Raw genomic sequence first — 15,319 nt, 5'->3', positions numbered from 1 at the left:
GGTCGGAAATGGAGGCCAACGTATGTTAGCCTTCGCCTGCTGAGAGCGGTGGGGAGCTGCTGGAGTCCTGTGACCCTGACCTTCCACCACGTGGCAATTGCAGGAGCCTCCTCCCTGGTCTCTGCCCTCACTTACAGTGGTGCCAGCCACCCCTGTGCCCCAGCAGAAGTCAGGCTCTTACATGGCAGCCCCCACTGCCCTAGTGCTCCTCCTGGCTCTGGGCCCCTGTGCTGCCCATTCTGTTCTGCATTCCCTTCAACTTTTCTGCCCTGTGAGGCAGACCTCTGCTGTCTTCACTGCTTTATTTCCCCAGACTCAGCCAGCATCGAAGGCGTGCCATGTCCTAGGACCCTTGCAGCTGCCATGCAGGGAGGAGTGTGAGGCTCCCTGCCCCTCCTCAGACTATCAGAATTCAGAAGAGCCACACTTTTTTGTCCTTGCCCTGCTGGGCCAAAGTACGCCGTGCCTTCTTTTCTCTCTGAGGTAGACACTCCATGCTTTTGCTGTGCACCTGCTACATGGAACAGGGAGCTGTCCCCGTCCCTGCTCTCTGTAGCTGACTCCCACTTCCCTGGCCACCCTCAGCTCAGCAGGGCCCCTGGGAGCCCTAGTGCCATGTGACATCTCTGTAAGTGTGAAATTCAGAAGAATGTGTGTTTTATCCCAGAGTCACTCTGTGGCTGGCATGTGCCCTGGCATGGGAGTCAGTGACATGCAGGGACAAGCATGAAGGCACCTCTGCTGTGCCCCTGCTTTGGTGCTTTCTTGACTTCTCTGTCCAGATCTTAGATTGAAATAAGTCCTGCCTGGTTTAACAGATGTTTATTAAACTTTTGCCCTGTCCAGGCTCTGAGCAGCCTCCAGGGTTTCTGTCCTAAATACGACAGACTCCTTCTGATGCTGGTGGGTGGAGGGGGCGAGATTAAGTCCAGTGTCCCACAGGTGACTGCAGAATTTCAAATAGGACAAGAGGGAAAGAGAGCAGACCTTCCCTTTTATTTTTATTTATTTATTTATTTATTTTATTTTATAAATTGAGACAGAGTCTCACTCTGTTGCCAGGCTGGAGTGCAGTGGCACGATCCTGGCTCACTGCAACTTCCATTTTCCAGTTTCAAGCGATTCTCCTGCCTCAGCCTCCCAGGTAGCTGGATTACAGCCACGTGCCGCCATGCCCGGCTAAACAGACCTTTCCTTTTGTGAGAGGGACACCGGTGTGGAAAATCGGGAGGAGAGATGAAACTGAGCAGAATTGAGAGTCACTTTGGTGCCGGGAACCTTGTCTCACATCTGTAATCTCGGCACTTTGGGAGGCTGAGACTGGGAGGTCACTCCAGCCTGGGAGTTTGTGACCAGCCTGGTCAGCATGAGATCCCTGTCTCCACTTTTAAAAATAAAAGTAAGATATTTTGGGCAGAGAGAAGTGCCTGTGCAAAGGCCCTGAGGTGAGTGTTTGCTCCCTTTGTTTGAGGAGCAGAGGGGAGGGTGTGACAGGGAGAGGTCCTGGGGAGTTCGTACTCATCTGAGGGCAATGGGAAAGGGGTGTCGTTTGGGTCTCTCATGTGCTATGAGAAAAGTTCTTCCTTGCTGTCGGTTGGAGGCCTCGAGGCAAGGCAGGTGTGGGAGCCCCACGGCCCAGCTGGTTGGAGAACATCGCAGCTCCCATGCCATTCTCCCCCTCCAGCCTCCTTGTCCTTTGCTGTCCTGTTGCTGGTGAACACCTGTATAAGTGAGGATTTCACTGCAGGGATGTCTCCATCCGGTAACCCTACCGGCCAGGCACCATCACCCATGGGCTCATGGCCGGGGTCACCATCACGGCCACCATCATCTTTGTTAGGCAGGAGGGGTTCAGGGGAACAAGGAGGGTGGTGGGATGGGGTACAGCCTAACCTTGGGTTCCTGATGGGGTTGGCCTGGAGGTCTGTAGGGGGCTGGGGGACACAGCCTTGCCCTGAGTGGTACTTGTGGGTAATAGGAACACCCTTTTGTTTTTTGAGATGGAGTTTCGCTCTTATTGCCCAGGGTGGAGTACAATGGCAGGGTCCTGGGTTCAAGTGATTCTCTTGCCTCAGTCTCCTCAGTAGCTGGGACTACAGGCTTGTGCCATCACACTGGCTAGTTTTGTATTTTTAGTAGAGATGGGGTTTCATCATGTTGGTCAGGCTGGTCTTGAATGCCCGACCTCAGGTGATCCACCCGCCTCAGCCTCGCATGGTGCTGGGATTACAGGTGTGAGCCACCGAGTCTATCTAGGGCCCCTTTAGAGTCCCCATCTCTGCAGCAGCCTTGGGAGGCCCGTGGGGGGAAATGAGGCCCAGAGAGGGCCCATGGGCTGACCGGGATCCCTGCTGGTCGCTGCAGCTGCCCCATGCCCAGGTCGTGGTGGGAGAAGCCTACCTGGTGCACATGGACCAGCTCTATTCCTGCTCCAACTTCAACAACTACTGGCTGACATGTACAAGGTGCTGAGGACCTTCCTGTTCGAGTTGGCCATGAGTCAGTCTCTGACGGACCTGGCCAAGTACATGATCGGCTGCCTGTGCCCCAACTTCCTGGCCATCTGTGATCCCGAGTGGAGCTGGGTCAACTGCTCGGTCTACATGCAGCTGGAGAGGGTGTGCAGGGGAAACACTACTGACGTCACTGAGGCCAGGTGGGTGTGAAAGAGCAGCCTTCACTCTGGGGTCAGTGAGAGCTGAAGAAACCGCAGAAGCCAGATGGTGAGGAGCCAGCGGGCAGTTGGTCGGGCAGGAGTGGGGCCTCAGGGCTCCAGGCACCCCACAGACAGCAGGAGGCCAGGGGGAGCGTTTTCTGTCTCCCCCAAGTCTCAGCCGAGCCCTATTCTGTGCTGTCTTCTTACCATCTCTACTGATAGATCTTTAAATGTTTCAACTCATCATTGTCATTTCTAAAAAATCAAAATATTGACTGACGAGCCTAGGGTAATGTCAGACAATAAATAAATAAATAAATAAATAAATAAATAAATAAATAAATAAATAAAATTTGTATAAGATAAAAGTCACCATTTCTTCCATTTTACTGTGTACAGTTCATTTTTAGTACATTCACAATGCTGTACAGCCATCTCCTCTACCTAATTCCAGAATATTTTCATCTCATCAGAAGGAAACCCCACAGCATGGGGAACATGGCAAAACTCTGTCTCTACAACACATCAAAAAATTAGGCTGGGCTAGGTGACTCACACCTATAATCCCCGCACTTTGGGAGGCCGAGGCGGGTGGATTACCTGAGGTTGGGAGTTCGAGACCAGCCTGGCCAACATAGAGAAATCCTGTCTTTACTAAAAATACAAAATGAGCCAGGTATAGTGGCACATGCTTGTAATCCCAGCCACTTGGGAGGCTAAGGCAGGAGAATTGCTTGAACCCGGGAGGTGGAGGTTGTGGTGAGCTGAGATTGTGTCATTGCAGTCCAGCCTGGGCAACGAGAGTGAAACTCCATCTCAAAGCAAAAAAAAAAAAAAAAAAAAAAAAAAACTGCCAGGCCTGGTGGTGGGCACCTGCAGTCCCAGCTACTGGGGAGGCTGAGGTGGGAGCATCACTTGAACTCGGGAGATAGAGGTTTCAGTGAGCCAAGATTGTGCCTACCCCAGGCTGGGTGACAGAGTGAGACCCTGTTTCAAAAAAAGGAAAGAAAAGGAAAGGAAGAACCCTTGTACCCATTAGCTGTCACTCCTCCCCCAGCCCCTGGCAACCACCATTATCCATTTTATGTCTGTAGATTTGCCTGTTCTCAATGTTTCATATAAATGGAATCATGCACTATGTGGTCTTTGGTGTCTGCCTTCTTTTTTTTTTTTTTTTTTCTTTTTTTTTTTTTTTGAGATGGAGTTTTGCTCTTATTGCCCAGACTGGAGTGCAATGGTGTGAACTTGGCTCACTGCAACCTCTGCCTTCTGTGTTTAAGTGATTCTCCTGCCTTTGCCTCCTGAGTAGCTGGGACTACAGGCACCCACCAACACATCTGGCTGATTTTGTATTTTTTACTAGAGACGGGGTTTCTCCATGTTGGTCAGGCTGGTCTCGAACCTCAGATGATTGGCACAACTTGGCCTCCCAAAGTGCTGGGATTACAGGCATGAACCACTGTGCCTAGATCCTTTTTCTAATTAAAACATTTTGAGAGGAGGGGTGTGCAAGATGGCTCACACCTGTAAGCCCAGCACTTTGGGAGGCTGAGGTGGGCAGATCACCTGAGGTCAGGAGTTTGAGATGGTGAAAACCCATCTCTACTTAAAATACAAAAATTAGCTGTGTGTAGTGGTGCGTGCCTATAATACCAGATGCTCAAAAGGCTGAGGCAGATAATCGGTTGAACCTGGGAGGTAGAGACCACAGTGAGCCAAGACACTGCCATTGCAGTGCAGTCTGAGTGAGAGAGACTCTGACTAAAAAATAAAAATAAAAATTTGGTTTGGTCAGACATGGTGGTTCACACTTGTAGTCCCAGCACTATGGGAGGCTGAGGTGGGCAGATCACTTGAGGCCAGGAGTTCGAAACCAACCTGATCAACGTGGAGAAATCCCATCTCTACTGAAAACAAAAATTAGCCCATCGTGGTGACGGATGCCTGTAATCCCAGCTACTCAGGAGGCTGAGGTGGGAGAATCGCTTGAACCCGGGAGGTGGAGGTTGCAACAAGCCAACTGTGCTCCAGCCCGGGACACACGAGACTTTGTCTCAAGAAAAAAAATAGTTTTGCTCAAAGCTACAGGAAAAAGATAAAAAGAAAAAGAGGGTAAGTAAATAGAATAAAAACAAAATTGGTTTTGTATGTTTTTAATGATTAAATACAGTGCATTATTGTGTTCTGGAAGTTCATGTTGTAACGTTCTGTCCATTTTTGCTTTATATATTTTGGAGTTCTGTGGTTGACTATATTAACCTTTATAATTGCCATATATTTTTGATAGATTGACCCTTTCATCAACATAGAATGATACATAAGAGTTTTGTCTCAACAATTTTCATCTTGATGTCCATTTTGTCTGATATTAATATAGCTATTCTGGCTCTCTTTTCGTTACTGTTTGCATGGATTTTTTTTTTTTCAATCTTGTACTTTAAACCTATTTATGTCTCTGACTCTAAAGTAAGTCTCTTATGCCTAGCATAAAATTGGGCCATGTTTGTTTTTTTTTTAGATCGAGTTTCACTCTTGTTTCCCAGGCTGGTGTGCCATGACGTGATCTCGGTTCACCGCAACCTCCGCCTCCTGGGTTCAGGCAATTCTCCTGCCTCAGCCTCCTGAGTAGCTGGGATTACAGGAATGCACCACCATGTCCAGCTATTTTTTTGTATTTTTAGTAGAGACGGGGTTTCGCCATGTTGACCAGGATGGTCTCAATCTCTTGACCTTGTGATCCACCTGCCTCAGCCTCCCAAAGTGCTGGGATTACAGGCTTGAGACACCATGCCTGGCTAGGTCATTTTTTTTTTTTTTATGTATTGTCCAGTCTCTGATTTTTTTGAGACAGAGGCTCACTTTGTCGCCCAGGCTGGAGGATGGTGATCTCAACTCACTGCAGCCTTGGACTCCCAGGCCAAACCATCTTCCAGCCTCAGTCTCCCGAGTGGCTAGGACTGGCTACCATATTCAGCTACTGTTTGTTTATGTTTTTCGTAGATACAGCTTTTTGCCATGTTGCCAAGGCTGGTCTTACTCCTCAGCTCAAGCGATCCACCCTCTGTGGCCTCCCAAACTGCTGGGATTACAGGTTTTTGCCACTATGCCCAGCCAGATCTCTGACTTTTTTTTTTTTTTTCCAGTGTATGTTAATCTTTTTATTGAATTAAGGCATTTAATGAATCTCTGACTTTCAGTTGGAGAGTTTAATCTATTTATAGTCAGTGTAATTACTGATAAGGCAGGTCCTCTGTCATTTTGTATAGGGTTGCCTGGGTTATGTCTTCCTTTTTCAGTTCCTTGTCACCATCTATTTTTTTCTTTCTTTCTGTTTTCTTTTTTTTTTTTTCTTTTAGTGATGAAGGTCTTGTTATCTTGCCCAAGACTTGAACTCCTGGGCCCAAATCATCTTTGCCTTCCAAGTAGCTGGGACTACAGGCACACATTACCACATCTAGCTGGTTTTTACATTTTTTTTTTTTTTCTTAGAAATAGGGTCTGACCATGTTGCCTAGGCTGATCTAGAATGCCTGGGCTCAAGTAGTCCTTCTGCCTTGGCCTCTCATAGTGCTGGTGTTACAGGCATGAGCCCCCAAGCCCATTCAGGCTAAGTCATCTTTTTATCTCTTTTTATTGAGGCAGAGTCTGGCTCTGTTGCCCAAGCTGGAGTGCAGTGGTTTGATCTCAGCTCACTGCAACCTCCACTTTCTGGTTTCAAGCAATTCTTCTGTCTCATCCTCCCCAGTAGCTGGAATTACAGGTGTGTACCACCACACTTGGCTAATTTTTGTATTTTTATTTTTTATTATTTTTATTTATTTTATTTTTTGAGACAGAATCTCACTTTGTCACTCAGGCTGAAGTGCAGTGTACAGTGGCATGATCTTGGCCCAGTGCAACATCTGCCTCCTGGGTTCAAGTGATTCTCCTGCCTCAGCCTTCCAAGTAGCTAGCAGCTAGGACTATGGGCATGTACCACCACATCCTGCTATTTTTTTTTTTTATTTTTATTTTTTTTATTTTTTTTGAGACGGATTCTCACTCGTTGCCTGGGCTGGAGCGCAGTGGTGTGATCTTTGCTGTCTGCAACCTCCACCTCCTGGGTTTAAACACTTCTCCTGGTGCAGTCTTCTGAGTGCTGGGATCACAGGCATGTGCCACCACACCTGGGCAAGTTTTGTATTTTTAGTAGAGACAGGGTTTCACTACATCAGCCAGGCTAGTCTCGAACTCCTGACCTTAGGCGAGCCACCTTCCTCAGCCTCCCAAAACACTGGGATCACAGGTGTGAGCCACCGCACCTGACCTGTTTTATTTTGTTTTAAGCTGTTGTGTTTAGAATATTACAATGTGGTCACTCTGGAAATAGGAGTCTCCCTCCTCCCCGGGGTGTGTTCTTGCTGTTTGTTGCAGTGGTTATTTGTTTAATGACTTTTTTGACTGTGACGAGTGGCCATCTCCTCCTGTTCTTTTAGCCTGGTGGTCAGCTAGTAATAGGACAGAGATTTCTTTAAACATCTGGAATAAATAAATAAATAAATAAATAAATAAATAAACCCACCCCACAGCTCCCTCCCGAGTCAGTAGAAGGGATCTGCGTGCCTGTGGGGTCAGCCCTTCCAAGATGATACAGGTTTTCTCTTCCTTCACTTTTACTTCCTGCTTGTGCAGAGCTGGAAGGCCAGCCCAATGTAAGCGCGGGGCCCTCTCAGGCCTCTTCCAAGCTCCTGCACCACTCTGATCTTGTAGGATCCAAGCCTTCATTCCCCAGAGCGTTTTATTCCCTGGCCTTTCTTCCTACACTGTTTGGCTCCTCTGTTTTTTGCCTCATCTGCTCTCGTGTCCCCAGGCAGCAGAGACCAGCAAATTTGTTGTAAACCTTTCCTACAAATATTCTCCAGGTAGAACCTCAGCACTGGGAGACTGTCCAGTCAGTGGCTCAAGATCAGTGCTTGAGCCATACTCCAGTTGGCAGTTGCAAATAAGACCCCTTCTCTGAACCTGTGCTGGGTGTGTGGTCTGTTACCCTCAGGCCACCACAGTCTAGGCAGTGGGAGAGGGACCAGGATGACTTAAAACACCACAAAGCTCTTTGTTCTGAGAACCAAATGGAGTATCTTTTTTTTTTTTTTTTTGAGATGGAGTCTAGCTCTGTCACCCAGGCAGTGGCATGATCTTGGCTCACCCCAACCTTTACTTCTCAGGTTTTCAAGTGATTCTTCTGCCTCAGCCTGCCCAGTAGCTGGGATTATAGGCATGTGGCACCATGTCTGGCTAATTTTTGTATTTTTAGTAGAGACGGGTTTTCACCATGTTGGTCAGGCTGGTCTTGATCTCCTGACCTCATGATCCACCTGCCTTGGCCCACCAAAGTGTGGGGATTATAGGCGTGAGCCACCATGCCTGGCCTCAACTGGATTATATTAATCAAGTGTTCCTCTGGTTCCTGCAAGCTTTTGATTAGGTCCAAAAAATTTGATTGTGACTTTTTTGCCATTTTTTTGTTGCTTCCTATTTTCTCTGTTTCATTCATGTCCTTCATGGGATCTTGAATTTATGTAAAAGGAAATATTCCCTCAGTTCCACAGATGGGAGAAAATCCTGAAAAGAAAGGTGGTGAAAACAAAACTGGTGTTGTCTGCTTGCTGGACACTACTGTCCACCCTGGGTGTTGGGTTCAGGCTTCAGAGTCTTCACTGGTGAGGCATCACATGCCACAACCCCAACTGGAGACTGATTCCATCATCAGATAACTGGAAAGGACAGAGAGAGCAGCCTCTGCTCTTGGGATTTGGTGGCCTGTAACGTTGGCAGCTCCCGTGTTGTACTCTCCCTTCTGAGGGACTTGTCTTTCTACTTGGGACACGCCTCCTTTGGGATATACTGCGTGGTGTTCCTGGTGGTAAGTCTGTTTCTCCAGGTCTTGCCCGTCAAGTTACTTCCTTCCCTGGATCTCGGTTTTCCCAGCTGTAAAATGGGTGGATCTTGGTGGTGATGGTGGCACTCACTGACTTGTTTGTAAAAACAGGAGGCCCTGGGCTGGCCGGTTTTGTGCCCCCATCCTCGGAGCTAACATCTGTGTAATGGGTGTTGGAGTTCCTGGCTGGGCGTAGGTTGAGGCGCCCTCTCCCGTCCCAGCTCTATGTGCTGGTGGCTCTGCTGGAAGTGGGCGTGGCTGCTGAGGCCCATGACCCAGTTCTTCCTGGTGGCCTTTGCCCTCTATGTGAGCTACACCCGCTCGTCTGATCACAAACACCACTGCAGCGACGTCCTCGCTGGCCTCCTGCAGGGGGCACTGGTGGCTGGCCTCACTGAGCTGATCCTGACTCACCCACTGTGCTGTCCAGAGGCCACTCCCTGCCCTACCCTGGTCCTTCCCCGCACACTCTTGCCCCATGGAGTCCTCCCCTGGGACCCCTTCCTCCAACCCTGGTCCTTCCCTGGGACCCCTCTTTCCCCCATTCCTCCTGTGAGACTTCTTCCCCCCAACCCCAGTCCTTCCTTGGGACCCCCTTTTTCCTCCATTTCTCCTCTGGGAATCCCCAAACCCAGTCCTTCCCAAGACCCTTCCTTCCCCTCCCACATCCTCCCCTAGGACGCCTTCCCCAATGCCAGTTCTTCCCTGGACCCCTTCCTTCTCCCCATTTCTCCCCGGGACCTCTTCCCCCAACCCCAGCCCTTTCTGGGATGCCTCTTCCCTGCGTTCCTCCCCTGAGACTCCTTCCCCCAACCAGTCCATACCTGGGACCCCCTCCCCCAATTTTCCTCTGGGACCCCTTCCCCCCAAACCCAGTCCTTCCCTGGGACCCCTTTTCCCCCTATTTCTCCTCTGGGAACCCCCAACCTCAGTCCATCCCTGGACCCCTGCCTCCCCACTTCCATCCTCTCCTGGGATGACTTCCCCCAACACCAGTCTTTCCCTGGACCCCTCCTTCCCCTCCATTCCTCCCCTGGGACCCGTTCCCTCAACCCCAGTCCTTCCCCAGACCCCTCCCTTACCCCATTTCCTCCCCTGGGACCCTTTTCCGCAACCCCAGTCCACCCCTAGGACCCCTCCTCCCTCCATTTCTCCTCTGGGGTCCCTTCCCTCAACCCCAGTCCATCCCTGGACCCCTCCTTCCACCCCCACATCCTCCCCTGGGACCCCTTCTCCCAACCCCAGTTCTTCCCTGGACTCCTCCCTTCTCCCCATTTCTCTCCTGGGATCTCTTTCCCCAACCCCAGTCGTTTCTGGGGCCCCCTCCCTTCCCCCCATTCCTCCCCTGGGAACCTTTTCCCCAACCCGAGTCCATCCCTGGGACCCCTCCTTCCCCCATTCCTCTGCTGAGACTACTTTCCCCACCACCAGTCCTTCCCTGGTACCCTCCCTTTCCCACCCCACATCCTACCCTGGGACCCCTTCTCACAACCCCAGTCATTCATGGAACCCCTCCTTCCCCCATTCCTCCCCAGGACCCCTTCTCTCAACCCCAATTCTTTCTGGGGTCCCCTCCATTCTTCCCATTTCTCCCCTGGGACCCCTCTCTCCAAACCCGGTTCTTCCCTGGACACCTTCCCCCAGTTCCTTCCCTGGGTCTCCTGCCTGCACACCACAGTCTTTCCCTGGGCCCTTCAGCACCCCAGTGCTCTCCACTGGTACTCCACGACGAGGGCTCTCTTCCCCCAGAGTCACTCTTCCTCTTATTGCCCACTTGGGACCCTGTTCCTACCCTTCCTGCCCATGCCCATGACCCTAGTGCCTGTCCAGCCCCTGCCCAGTCTCACCTTCCTCCTCTCTGCCAGGTCTGCTACATCTCAGACTTCTTCAAAGCCTGACTCCCACAGCACTGCCCAAAGGAGGAGGAGCTGGAACGGAAGCCCAGCATGTCACTGACAGTGACCCTAGGCAGCTGAGCCTAGGTGGTCCCTCTGGTCCTGGGTAGGCAGTGAGGGCTCTGGACGGGCTCCAGGAACCCTGAGTAGGCTTTGCTGCCTCTTGCCCTGCACTGGACCAGAGGTCTGGGGAGGCCTAGGTAGCCCTGAGCATTTGGAGGGGAACCTGTTCCCATAGCTCCCCAATATCACCATTCTTTTATGGAGTTAAGGAAGGGACTGTTTTGTAAAATGTAATGTACATGTGGTTTTTAGAAAAATAGGGCATTGGTTTGACAAGTGGTCTCAGTGCCTCCTCTGTTCCCTATGGCCGTTCTGGGACAGCATTCCCCAGTCAGAGGGCTCCGAGGAGCTCAGGCATCATGCAGACTCACCCACTGTGACAGTGGAGGGCAGAAGCCAAGCCCGCCCCTTGTGTTTCTCCCTGCACGGTGCTGGGGTCCAGGATCAGATGGGTCAGCACACCCCTCCCCTCTGCTCATGTCTGTGTACCCCCCCTGTGCACCTTGGGGCCATATTTCTGAAATGGGTAATTCAGGGGCTGGTTTCCCTGAAGCAATGGCAGAACACACAGAGCTTACTTTTCAACAGGAGGGTAAAGGGTACATTTGTTTTTTGTACAGGCAGTAACTTAAGAATCTGCTGATATTTTGTTTCCACCTGGAACCTCTCTTATTCCCTCACTCTACAGGGTGTTCACATCAGGCCTTAGCCTACGGGAAGGGTGGTGCAGCCCTGGTGGCAAAAGTGCAGCCTGGGAGCCCCACCCAACGGACGGAGATGGAGACCTCTTTTGGCAGATGGGAAAGAAGGTGACCCAGACCCTGCAGAACTCCAGCTGAAACTCAGGGACTTGCCTCCATACAGGTGTCAGATGGGATCCTGGCCAGGAAAGTCACACTGAAGCCTCCCAGGTATCCTAGGGTGCTGCAGCAGGCAGTGACACCTGAGGACTAAGGACACTGTGTCTGGGTTCAGAATGTGTCTCTGGCAGTGGGTGGTATCTGCCAGCCAGATACCACAGGCAGAGTCACTGCATCAGGAGTAAATGGGAATGACCTAAGTGTCCTGACAGCAGCCAACACCTCTATCTCCTCCAGGCGCAATGGCCTTGGAAGCCAGGACCACAGTGAGGGTTAAGCACAAGTCTGTGAGAGCAGCTGCACTGCACAGGACTCCAGTGTGGTCTGATGGGGGCAGGTGGTCGTGTTGGGACAAACAGTGAAGACTGAGGAGCGGAGGGAATTTGGAGTGAGGGAGAGGACATGGCTGAGTCCGGCAGCTGGCCTAGGCTGGGGGAGTCTCAGTGCTTCAGAAAGAGCATGTGCACCCCGCGGCTGTGGGAGTGGAAAAAGAAAGGGCTGTACTGACCAGAGCCATCCCCAGAGGGTGCTCAGGAGCCAGGGGGTCCCAGCTGTGGGAGCGTGGCCTGTCTCTCCGTTTGGGTGCTGCCCAGCTGGGCTACACACACACTGCTCTGCATCTGTTGAGAGGTTGCAGCTAGCTGAGATTGCATCACTGCTCTCCGGCCTGGTGACAGAGCAAGACTAGGGCTCAAAAAAAAAAAAAAAAAAAAAAAAAAAAAAAAAAAAAAAAAAAAAAAAGAAAGAAAAAGAAAAAAAGAAAGAAAAAAAAGAAAAGAAAAAAAAGGAAAACTCCTCCTGAGTATTTGATGATATGCAAGATTTTTTTGAATGTGTAAGCTACCATATGTTATTCTGGTTTTGTGGTAAACCATACATACTTTGTTTTTTAGTCACAGGGTCTCATTCTGTTTCCCAGGCTGGAGTGCAGTGGTGTAATTACTGCTCACTGCAGCCTCAACCTCCCAGGCTCAAACAATGCTCCTGCCTCAGCGAATTTTTGTATTTTTAGTAGATATGCCATTTCACCATGTTGGCCAGGATTGTCTCTAACTCCTGACTTCAGGTGATCCACCTGCCTCAGCCTGCCAAAGTGCTGGGACTACAGGTTTGAGCCACCACACCTGGCTATTTGTTCCTCAACTGAATTTCTGTTTGAATTGAAACAATGTAAGATCCTAATTTTGATAGCATTACATATTACATTTTTTACTTTAGTTGCTAGAACCCGGTGCAGTGTTTACTCAACCTCACCCAGCAGTGGTGTGGCCTATGGCCTTCTGGACAGCACTGGGGATGGGAATTAGGGGGCATGTGAGCCCCTGGCTGGCTCAGCAGTATGGTCTGGGCATTTTCCCAGAGGCTTCCTAGCCCCAAGCCTGCTTGTCCACCCCCAGTCTCCTCAACATCGAGAGGCACATTGTCCTGCTGTTTAGAGAATCTTAGTTCTTTAACCACATATTTTCTGGAACTGGATAGCTCCCAGATCCCATCCCCTGTCTCAAAAATTGCTTAAGTCCTACCCTGCCACAGCATTTTGTTAGCCTGTTTTGTTGTTGTTCTTTGTTTGTTTTGAGATACGGTTTCGCTCTTCTTGCACAGCCTGGAGTGCAGTGGCATGACCTCAGCTCACTGCAACCTCCTCCATCTGGGTTCAAGCAATTCTCCTGCCTCAGCCTCCTGAATAGCTGAGATTACAGGCACCTGCCACCACGATCAGCTAAGGTTTTTGTATTTTTAGTAGAGAGGGGGTTTCACCACGTTGGCCAAACTGGTTTCAAACTCTTGACCTCAAGTGATCCACCTGCCTCAGCCTCCCAAAATGCTGGGATTACACGAGTGAGCCACTCACCTGGCCGAGCCTCTTTTGTGATGGTTGTGATTCGTTGGATCTAAGCCCAGTTTTGTTTTTACTCTGACTTGCTGTTTTATAAGCAGATGACCTAGTTTAGACATTTTAAGAGCATTACAGGGATGGGAAATCCCTGCGAAGAATTAGCTGACCAGGCAAGGTGTGTGGTGAGGACATTGCATGGCAGGTGGAAATTTAGGTTATTTGGAATTACTAAGTTACATCAATGGAATTTATGAATGAATTAGCCAAGTGAGTGAATAGATGACTGAGTAAAGAAGACTTACCTCTGGCTGGCTGTGGTGACTCACACCTGTAATCCCAGCCTGACCAACGTGGAGAAATCCTCTCTTTCTCTCTCTCTCTCTCTCTCTCTCTCTCTCTCTCTCTCTCTCTCTCTCTCTCTATATATATATATATATATATATATATATATATATATATATATATATATTTAAAATTAGCTGGGCTTGCTGGTACATTCCTGTGATCCCAGCTACTCGGGAGGCTGAGGCAGGAGAATCACTTGAACCTGTGAACCTGAGAGGCGGAGGTTGTGGTGAGCTGAGGTCACTCCATTGTACTCCCACCTGAGTGACAGGAGCGAAAATTCATCTCAAAAATTAAAAACAAAACAAAACAAAACAAAAAAAACCTGTAATTCTGCAGCCCTCTGCCCTCACCTGGAGTCAGGGTAGGAAGGATGACAGGTGTGGACAGAAGGATGTCACTGCAGGTGCTCACCTGTCTGGGTGGAAACCTCACCTGGACAGGCAATGCAGCCACAGCATGAGGTGCACTGCCCTCCTTCAAGGGCTCCTGAGTCCAGGGCCACACCATAGGCCAACCCGCAGGGAATCCAAAATGGAACATGAGGGATGTTTTGTCACAATTGAGCGATATGTACAGCAGTGCAGGTATCTAACAGAAAACGCAATTCTATGTTTTCGGAGGGTTTGGGGTGTTATTCTTACCGTAATCAATCAATTAATTGATAAAACATCCTAGTTGACATCCTGACCTGTTATAAATATTTGAAAGCACCTTTGTCTAGACATTGGACAATTAGTTGAAAATCCTGGACAGTTAAGCCAGTGATTTATAATATTCGTGGACATTGAGATGCAGGGAAGGGCTGGGCGTGGTGGCTTACACCTGTAATCTAAGAATTTTGGGAGGCTGAGGCAGGTGAATCATCTGAGGTCAGGAGTTTGAGACCAGCCCGGCCAACATGGTGAAACCCCATCTCTACTAAAAACACAAAAACTGGACACATAGTCCCAGCTACTCAGAAGGCTGAGGCAGGAGAATCGCTTGAACCCAGGAGGTGGAGGTTGCAGAATTGAGCTGAGATTGTGCCACTGCACTCCAGCTTGGGTGACAGAGCAAGACTGCATCGCTAAAAAAGAAAAAAAAAAATGTTGGGCATCATGGCTCAGATCTGTAATCTCAGCACTTTGGGAGGCCAAGCTGGGCAGGTCACGAGGTCAGGAGTTCAGCAACCTGGCAAACATGCTGCAACCCCATCTCTACTAAAAATACAAAAATTAGCTGGTGCAGTGGTGAGTCCCTGTAATCCCAGCTACTCAGGGGGCTGAGTCAGGAGAATCATTTGAACTCAGGTGGCGGAGGTTGCAGTGAGCTGAGATCTCACCACTGCACTTCAGCATGGGCAACAGAGCAAGACTCCATCTCAAAAAAAAAAAAAAAAAAAAAAAAAGAAAAGAAAAAAAAAAATCCAGGGAGGGTGTGACTTCTGGAGCTTAGAGAAGGTACACATCCAGAGTTAACATCACTCAAGAATCCAGCGGCTACCTGTCAGCTCCTGCTGTACAGCAAATTATAGACCCCAAGGAGACGAAGACACAAACTGCCACCTTCAGAAACTTTAGTCCGCAAAAAGTCCTCGCACTTCAGAATGTCACATCCTGCCAGTGTTTTCTTTTCTTTTGAGACTTGCTCCTGGTGGTATTGTTAGCCCGGCTGCCCTTCAGGTGGGAGTGCAGCTGGGAGAGATGCATGTTCAAGTCATGAAACACGATTCAAACAATAAAACAGCCACAACACCTGTGAAGG

General features: G+C 49.6%; 1 protein-coding gene across 1 annotated transcript; it reads left to right on the top strand.

Moving 5' to 3' along the window:
* The first annotated feature begins 2,456 nt into the window (after window positions 1–2,456).
* LOC141582994 (phospholipid phosphatase 2-like) lies at window positions 2,457–10,471 on the top strand. The gene is made up of 4 exons (XM_074392430.1): window positions 2,457–2,656; window positions 8,498–8,562; window positions 8,776–8,968; window positions 10,438–10,471. Exons 1-4 carry the CDS (start codon window positions 2,457–2,459, stop codon window positions 10,469–10,471), a joined length of 492 nt encoding a protein of 163 aa, XP_074248531.1.
* Window positions 10,472–15,319: the final 4,848 nt, after the last annotated feature.

This window comes from Saimiri boliviensis, chromosome Y (assembly GCF_048565385.1).
Source record: "Saimiri boliviensis isolate mSaiBol1 chromosome Y, mSaiBol1.pri, whole genome shotgun sequence".
Taxonomy (NCBI): domain Eukaryota; kingdom Metazoa; phylum Chordata; class Mammalia; order Primates; family Cebidae; genus Saimiri; species Saimiri boliviensis.
Note: the sequence above shows the minus strand (reverse complement) of the source record. Positions and strands in the feature narration are given on the sequence as shown.

Excerpts from the sequence above, each read along its gene's own strand:
- LOC141582994 (XM_074392430.1), top strand. The coding sequence starts at position 2,457 with ATGTACAAGGTGCTGAGGACCTTCCTGTTCGAGTTGGCCATGAGTCAG. Across the intron at positions 8,563-8,775 it reads CGTGGTGTTCCTGGTGGTAA|GCGCCCTCTCCCGTCCCAGC; the intron begins GTCTGTTTCTCC and ends GCGTAGGTTGAG. Across the intron at positions 8,969-10,437 it reads GCACTGGTGGCTGGCCTCAC|GGTCTGCTACATCTCAGACT; the intron begins TGAGCTGATCCT and ends TCCTCTCTGCCA.